The sequence below is a fragment of the Bidens hawaiensis genome, unplaced genomic scaffold, assembly GCF_021521415.1.
Source record: "Bidens hawaiensis isolate Kalapana, Puna unplaced genomic scaffold, B.hawaiensis_p1.1 tig00021383_1, whole genome shotgun sequence".
In the NCBI taxonomy this organism is placed as follows: Eukaryota; Viridiplantae; Streptophyta; class Magnoliopsida; order Asterales; family Asteraceae; genus Bidens; species Bidens hawaiensis.
The window spans coordinates 111,096-120,553 of NW_027493322.1; the positions used below are offsets into that span (position 1 = coordinate 111,096).

General features: G+C 32.9%; 1 protein-coding gene across 1 annotated transcript; it reads right to left on the reverse strand.

Moving 5' to 3' along the window:
* Nucleotides 1–3,932: 3,932 nt before the first annotated feature.
* LOC143563440 (sodium/calcium exchanger NCL2-like) lies at nt 3,933–9,167 on the reverse strand. Its single transcript, XM_077050977.1, has 9 exons — nt 8,505–9,167; nt 8,210–8,419; nt 7,621–7,805; nt 7,401–7,546; nt 6,586–6,853; nt 6,365–6,510; nt 6,020–6,278; nt 4,871–5,146; nt 3,933–4,269 (listed from the first exon to the last, which is right to left on the reverse strand). Exons 1-9 carry the CDS (start codon nt 8,893–8,895, stop codon nt 4,033–4,035), a joined length of 2,118 nt encoding a protein of 705 aa, XP_076907092.1. The 5' UTR covers nt 8,896–9,167; the 3' UTR covers nt 3,933–4,032.
* Nucleotides 9,168–9,458: the final 291 nt, after the last annotated feature.

Here is a 9,458-nt window from a genome sequence, read left to right on the forward strand (position 1 = left end):
AATTTATTCAATATTTTAATTTTATTGTTTTGTTAACTTTTTTCGGTTTGATTTGAAATTAAGAAAACTTTTTTAGTTCACAAAACAAGATGGATAGTTGCAACTTGCAAATAGCGAAACACGTGACCGTGTCGTTGCTTTCCATGTCGACAAGATAAGAAGCATCCTTAAACCAATACAAAGATATTATCATTCTTCTAATTGAATTAATTTGTCTTTAATTATTTTTCACAATTAAATAATTTTGTTTGTCATGAACGACCAACCCGTAGTTAAATAATTGGCTTTTTTTTGTTTTATTAAAAAGATTAAGAAAAACAAAAAAAAAGTTATATTGAGTTAGGTAAGGCCGCCCGTAGTGGTCGTGGTCTTGGGGCGATTTTGGGCAAAATCAGGTGACAACACCGCCCCTCCCCCGAATTGTGGGGCGATTAAGGGGAGGGAACTATTTATCGCCTGCTTTATTCTTAATTTTATTATTATTATAATATGTATATATAATGGGCTACAACACCATTACACCCTTAAAACAAAAACCCATAATTTACTGACTGGACGTTACATGACACAAAACGCCCCATTTTATAACCCACACTACACATAGCCTGATTAAGGATTTAGGGGTCTTTATTGGGTTGGGCTCGGGTTCTGTCAGTTTGGTCGGGCATACCAACGCCATCATTTCGGTATTAAGCTTTCGGTATCAAATTATCAATATCAATTTCCCCAAACTTAATGAAAATGTGGTGGGGCTAGATATTTGTGGGGGTTATGACAAATAACGAGAGAGACATTTCTTTTTCATTTTTTTATTTTGTTTTTCTTCCAATCTTTTTTTTATAAATTTTCATTGAGTAATTCAATATACTTTAAAATTTGAGGTATCACTTCCTTGTGATCAATTTCTCTTCACAATTCTTTATCATCCTCCATACACGCCTAATACTCTAAATTACAAAAAAAAAAAAAGGTTGCAACGAGTTAATAGAAAAAAAACATATATAAATGAACTAGTCAAATAAAAAAAAATAAAGAAAGGTATATTGTATTAGCTAATAACTAAACGGGTGTTCGCGCGATACAACGAGTGTTTAAACATAGGCCCCGACAATTACGTAACAATTATTGGTGTTCATGGTTCGGTTGGAACCTTACTACTGGTTATCAGTTAGGTTTCACGATTGGTTTTTTCTTTAATTTTCGATTTCAATTTTCAACGGTTTAGTTTCAGATTTTAAAAATAAAAACTCCTCACTAAGGTTTGGCTCACAGGGTTAACTTAAAGACCGTCAAAATCGGATTGTAATCGTACGTAACATGTTTTTTTATTGAAAAAACTTTAACAATATCATACTAAAAAAAGAATAAAATGTTTGTATTTATGATGCAACTTTCTAGAAAAAATTATTAACGCATGAAAACGTTATAGTTGTTTAAAAATTCATGGGGAAGTTTGTTAAGTTAAAATAAAAAATAACATATGGTTAAATAGAAGGGGTCAAACTTGTAACTTGTAAGTATTTTTGATTGACTTAAGTTGATGATGAAAAATTATAAATATTTTTAAATGAAATAGAAGTTCACGTGAGTTATGCTTCAAAGAACATTTTGCTCTTCTTCAATAATGGTATCTAACTATTTATATAATTACATACCATAAAATTTTAGGTGTCGCTCTCAGATTGTTTCCTTCATTCTCTAGAGTCACCAGATTGTTTGATTTATAAATGAAGGCTTCTCATTCATTTGACCCGAATTTACGGGTATGGGTCTCACTAAACCCGGATAGTCTTTAAATGAGTTATAATATTTCATTTAATTGCAAAACTATTTCATAAATAAACAATAATTTTCACGGGTCATGGGTCTCATCAAACCCGGATAACCCTTAAATGAGTTATAACATCTTATTTATTTGTGAAATAACCCTTTAATTATTAAAGAATAATTTTCACAGGTTATGTGTCTTACCAAACTCTAATAGCCCTCAAATGGATTATAAGATCTCATTAATTGATAAACAATTTTATTATCAAACCCTAATTTAATTTATTTTCTTTACATGTTCTTCGTTGCTGGTCTATCATCTCCATCGTCGGTTAACTTCCAATACTACCCATCATCGTCAAATAAATTAACGTTTCTTTTTTCATTAGACAAATATTTATGTTTATGTTTTTACATTTAAAAAACTCAACATGCTCGTGTTCGTTTATGTTTGTTCGTTAAAAATCTAAAAAACCTAAACATCTAAACTGATAAAACCCAAACGTTAAAAAAATATAATAACAAACAAATATATATGTATTAAATTAAAACAAAACTACGTTAAAAAATACAATAATCATCATAAAATAATAAAACGATTAAAAACAAACTTCAAATAAACTCTCGTAACACGGGATGATCAAACTAGTGTTGTATATTTGTAAATTCTTAAAAAATGAAATATTTTAATTTGCGGATAACTTTAGATAAATAACTAAAACTATACATTCATAATAACTATTTTTATAGTAAAACATGTTATTTTTGGTGGATAAGTTTTCTCGAACACACTTTAAAAAAAAAGAACAAAAAACTCATTATTCTTGTGGCCCAGGGGCATGCTGTTTCCCTTTTTGGTGGGCTACTATTATCTCTCCGCGTATCCGCGGTCCGTCTATTTAATTGTAGCCACCAGCAACTAAAGTAATCAACAACCAGGACCAAATAATAGTGAGTGTGTGGTCCAGTTAACTTTCTAAATTTGGCAGTTTCACCCTCCGTTCCAACTATAAAACCGTAAACATGACTCCACCTTGGCACACACGAGTCCAGTCTCTTGTTAATATATTTATTAGGATGGTAAAAAAGACCATCATCGAAACAGAAAACCGAAAACCCAAAACATATAGATAGTAGATAATATATGACTAGTAGTTGTAAAAATTTCATGGCTTCACTGAACGGTATGATATGATACGTGTCTAATTACCCAAAAACCGACGTCATACATGTGTGTTGGCATTGAAATCGAATATATTAAAATACTAAAACATTTACAACATAATATTTCAGATTTATTAAAGGTTATAAACTTGAACATTTAAAATATGAAGCTGTTGTTCTTTGGTATTGATATTTCAAGTCGGTTTACACTTTTCAAAATCAAAATGATGTACCCGAGGGAAGATTCATGAACCCAACTAGGGATGAGCACGGTTCGGTTTGATTATTGGATGAAACCTAAACTGAAACCGAAACTATTGGTTATTTTAGAATACCAACCGATCGGTTTTTGGTTATTTTCGGTTTCGGTTTTTTAGTAGACATTTCAAAAAACAAAAAGAAAATTCAAAAAAATAAAGTACCTAATATATATTGAATTCAAAATACAAATAAGCACGTGTTACGTGGAACAAAACATATACAAAGTTGTTTGAGTAGCATAGTTTAACTTAATAATGTTCTTAATAAAAAAAATACTAAAAGTTTGCCCCGAATCTTCATTCATTATCTTATTCATTTACAAAGTTTAACCCAATCTTCATCATCTTTATATTTTTTATCACTGTCAATGGTAGATTCTTTTGGTGCTATGTTTCCGGTCATAACATCTTTAAAAAAAACACGTAGAAAATATAGGTTCGATTAATCTGTTCGGTTTTTTTAAATGGATAACCGAACCTAAACACAAAAATCGGTTTCTCGAAAAAAACTAAAAAATTAACTGTCGGTTAATGCTTCGGTTCAAAAATTTTTTCGGTTTGATTTTTTCAATTATTCGATTTTGATTCAGGTAATTCGGTGTTTTGATCACCCCTAATAACAACCATCCGTTTTTATGATACCGTATATGGATATAATAAAATACGAGACCATGATACCATATTAATATAATAACACGTGACTGATACACCATAAAAATGACTTTCTACACCACATGATACCATATGAACAATATACTATACGACACATGGTACAATATCAATAATATGTATGTTAAAAAGAACAAAAGAATAAAAGAATTTCCTTTCTCCTCCTTCTAAGTTACAACTTATTAAAAATGTAAACGAATATCAAAGATAACGGATAGAGCATATATGCTATGAACGAAGTCCAAATGGGTAACTTCGATCTAAAGCTAGTTGTCACACCCACGATGATACAAACAGTCAACACGGCCAGCACTTCACCCGAGAAATCCCATGTCAAACCTCGAAAATATATAACCGCCAAAAGAACAGAAAATCCAAGAACATTGTTCATGAACACACCGTTGTATAACTGCACATTATAAACAAAGAACTAGTTATGTAATGTTGACTCGCATATGTATTTCTTTACTTATTTTTTTGAAAGTTATGTATATTTATGTTATTATGTATTAAATATGGTTACAAAAATATAGAGTAAACTGTGGTTTTTGTCTCTATGGTTTATCTAAATCTGCGGTTTTAGTTCAATAATTTCAAATTTGCAATTTTCATCCATGTGGTTTCATTTCACTTGCAATAGAACCCGACCCCACTAACCCCGTTAAGTCTGATCGTTAAAACCCATCAGGGTGCTCCTCACGTGAGGGGCATCTTTGTCCTTTTTTTCCCCAAATACACCCCAACCCCTCACGTGAGGGGGCTTGCGAATTAGGGTTGGGGATTATTTGGGGAGTAAAAGGACAAAACTGCCCCTCACGTGAGAGGCACGCTGGGTTTAACAACGAGACTTAACGGGGTTAGTGTAGTCGGGTTTAATTGATAGTGAAATGAAACCATAGGAACGAAAATCGCAAATTTGAAACTATCGGACTAAAATCGCAGATTTGGACAAGCAAAAGAGACGAAACCGTAGTTTACTCAAAATGATATAACAAAGATATGAGGCATACCTCGGAGAAAGTCAAGGAAGTTGTTCGTTCTTTTCTTTGATTTGCGGTTTGGACGGCTGAGATCGCAGCTCTAGCATTAGTAGCTAAGGGAACTAGAATAAAAGAGATGAAAAATGAAGGTATGTCTGCAGCACTAGACACATTCTGAACACTGTGTATCAATGGTTCAGCCAGAAGTGCTAACATGGCTATCCCAAGCACCAGCAACATTATGGCCTGTGTCCAGGCCCAACAAGATCTATCTACTCCATCATCTGTCCATCTTTCCCATGGTTTCTGCATATGTTTTCAACTTTTGTGTCAAACTAGTTAATAACTTAGTATAGAGCTGATTCAAGAGTAGCAGACTCATACTTGACCATCTAGACGCACGCAAAAAGGGTACGCCCGGAGTTATGGGCCCCATAAGTAATGAGCCGGATCATGTTGTCAGACCCGAATACCATCATCTGGAGCCCGATTACAGACTCACCGTTTCTTCCCCAGTTTTACAAAATTTTTAATTTGTTTCCTTTATATGTAAAATCGCGTGAATATCTATATGAGTAATTATACATTTATTTATTCTAGAGTAAACTGCGGTTTTTGTCCCTGTGGTTTGTCCAAATCTGCAGTTTTAGTCCAATAGTTTCAAATTTGCGATTTATGTCCCTGTGGTTTCAGTTCACTTGCAATTAAACCCGATTCATTAATCTCGTTAAGTCTGGTCGTTAAACTCATCAGCATGCCCTTCACGTGAGAGGCCGTGTTGTCCTTTTTCTCCCTTTCACAAGATCCCTCACGTGAGAGGCTGGGGTTTATTTGGGGAAAAAAGGACAAAACGGGGTTTAACGACCATACTTAATGGGGTTAATGAGTTTGAGTTTAAGTGCAAGTGAAACGAAACCACAGGGACGAAAATCGCAAAGTTAAAACTATTGGACTAATACCGTAGATTTGAACAAACCACAAGGACGAAAACCACAGATTTTCTTAGTTGCAAGTGAAATAAAAGATGCATTGAAATTTAATCAATTTTTTCTTTAGATTATTATATTGTACTCTTGCTTTTGCTCTGTGTCATTAACGAACCTAAGGTTTTATGTAGGGCTTTCGTTAAAATAAGTTTTGGTTGTTAAGCACTATCTATGCTAAGAAAGTTAAGGTTACCAGGGAAGAATCCGATTCAGCACCAGGTGAGCTAGGACCGATTTCGCCATTAGATGTGTGGAGCCAATTTTTAAATCCATCTATGAACTCTTGTTCATCTACTATCTGATCTCCACTTTTGTCAAGATCTTGCATTAATTGATCTGTTGCTTCATCTACATCCCATTGTATCTTCTGAGAACCGACTTCCATGATCAATCTCTTCAACTCGGATTGTGACAAACAATTATCTTTATCAAGATCAATCCTTTTAAACAACCTGAAATTTCCATAAATTCATCATCACAATCAAGATCCACCAATCCAAAACTTAAAAAAAAAAGAAAAATATTTATTGATTCTCACCCTTTTATCACGGATACGTTTGGTGTTCCGTTTTCGTTGTAGAAGTTTCCTAACGGAAGGCTTTGAACGTGTCGAATAATTTCAGATACCAGAATCTTCATCATTTCTTGTTCTTTCTTTTTGGTCTGAACCCATGGTTGGACAATCTGTAAATAGATATATTTGGATAATTATATTTGTTTGAAATGGCAAGTTGATAGGTTAAGTGTTTAAACTAATACTTGATATAAGTCCTTCCAAGAGCTAATTGACCGATATGGTCGATTATTAACCGCACCCTTTGTCTCATCGAGACATTTTGTGAATCTTTCGACAAATTCTTCCATGGAGACTTTACAATCAGAATCTTTATCAAATTCTTTCAATATTTCTTCCATTGTTTTCTCCTTGTTCCAAGTTAATTGCTTGAACTTGATATCTTGGAGAAGCTCTTTGAGTTCAGAAAACGATATGTAACTGTCGCCATCTTGATCAATCTTTGTAAAGAAACTGCATGATTAAACTCATGCTTATCAAACAAAAATATAAAAAAAAACACACAAAATTATAGTTTAGTCTTTAAACTACTGTAATTACAGATATAATTCTTTATGTTGATATGTTGTAACACTTTTCGTCATTTCCTTGAACAGCGATCGATTTTGGTGTTAACTTCAGTGAGGGCATTTTGGTCATTTTACATTTGTAATGAAAAAAATAAAAGAAAAAAGTAAAACGAAACTGGAAAAACTTAAAAATATAAGGGATAGAGAATGTTGCTATTAAAAAGTTAAATTTCTTTTCACTATATTTTTTTCCATTAAAAGGGTAAAATGACCAAATTGCCCTCAACCGAACTTTATACCAAAATCTAACGACCGTCAAAGGAATTGATTGAAAGTGTGACAACATATCAACATAAAGGATGATTTATGTGATTTCCGTAGTTAAGGACGATTTGAGCAAATTGATATAAACTTACATGACGAAAACCGTAATTTACTCTATAAAAAAATTGAAGGGTGAAAACAAAGAAGAGAAAGAAAAAGAAATAAACCCTTTTATTGCGGATATGTTTGCTGAACCGTCTTCAGTGAGTAATTTTTCTGCAGTGTGTTCTTGCAGATGTTTTAGTATGTCTACAACTAAATGCTCGTGTTTAATGTATGACAATCTTCTTTTTTGGATCGAAGGCTCGAGCACCTACAGTAGAATATTCATGAATCCTGTTAAGAACCATGAAAAAAATTTGCATATTCTATCAAGTATGTTATTACCTGATAAATGAAGTATGTGAGTAAGAGCATGACTGAAACAAGAAGAGCAATTACGAAGATGTATCCTTGATGAGATGAATCTACACCAAATAGTTCGGGAACTAGGAGAAGTGTGAATGGGAAAACCGAAAGAATCATAATTTTGGCTGCCCAACTTGTTTCTTGATCTGTAGTTACACCAGAACCTGTGAAAAAACAAATAAACAAACACAAATTTACAAACGAAAAAGTCTCGATGGGCTGCATGTGTGGCAACACTCGGGCATAAATCCATCATTCGGGCGTACAAATATTTAAACTCTCCCAAAATTTTAAGATCTTTCTAAGTTCATTTTATTTTGTAATTTAATGTGAATATTTAAAGAGGTTTTCTACAATCACACTTCTCCTAGTTAAGAAATTTTATTATTTATGGTATAACTTTTTTTAAGGATTTTTGTTAAAATTTCATTGTACGGTTTAGAAGATACTAAAAGATATGTTAATTTTCTATTAGATACCGTTTTTATCAATCGATTGTTGGAACCCAAAGACGAAACATCTTAAAGCAACTAAACTGATTTAGGAAGTTAAGAAGATCGGAGCTAACCGGTCAAAAGTGACAAAATCTTTTCATATGGATTTCGAACAGGATTCATTGAAGAACTAGAACTTGATTCAGCATCAAACTTTTGACTGCCAATGATGACACATGTTCCCCATATTATAGTGAGAAGGAGTATAGTTGATCCCGCTAGCAATCCAACTCCCGTTAGAACATACTCTTGAGCTACATCTTTACTGTTTGAAAGTCCAGATACTGCATATAAACAACAAAAGCATTCATATTATAACGATTGGTTCTTCAACTAATATTAGAAGAAACAAAAATATATGAGACATACCTAGAAGTATGAATGATTCGGGAAGGAAACCAAGGACATGAAAAGCACTTGCACCAAAGATCCCGGGACCAAGAATCTTGAATATTCGTTTACCACCAGAAGCAACATATGATTCACCATGATACAACAAGTATTCATAAATAAGAATAAGAAAAAGATGGCCTGATAGAGTTTCTGAACATGGCAGAAAACCATACATTTGCTCACAATGCTGTTTAGGATAATCAATTTCATTGAGACGCAAGAATGATGGTCGGTTTTCTGGAATTGGTTCATTGGTGCCATCTGAAATTAACTCGGAATTACTCTTATGTAATAACCTGGCTGTAACCTTTGCGGATACAAGAAGAAGAAATGAAAAATAATATGTGATTTTTGCAAAATTTACCATCTTTAAGAGTTAGATGATGTTGGTATCTTTAACTTGTGCCATCAAACTTTGGATTATATAGAGACAGTATAATTGGTGGATTAAACTTCAAAGAAATCTTAATAGATTTGAGGGAAACTTGTACTTCAGGTTATTATAAGGTCAACACGGTGTAATTTACCAGATTTTGTTGTGTTAAAGATTTAAATAACAATTTCAAGGTTCATTTCCATTGATTCAGTTATAAGATAACTATTGAGCATTCCATGTTTTCTGAATCAGCAACTCATCATAGCCATCATGCAAGATTAATTAATCTTTTAATTTAATTCCACTTGTTAGATGGGTAGGGTTCTATGATCTATTTTTTTAATTAACAAGAAAAGTTTAAGAAAATAGGAAGGTGATTGAGATATAAATTGTTTAGTTGATCATCGGGTCGGGTCGTGCATGTGAACCGCGTTCATTTAAAACCACCCAGTAAAGTTTCCAGCATTTTCAAGATTCTTTCAACCATATACGTAAAGTTACCTATAACGTTTATCTACAAACAGCTAGCTATGCATGAGATTTTAATGGACATG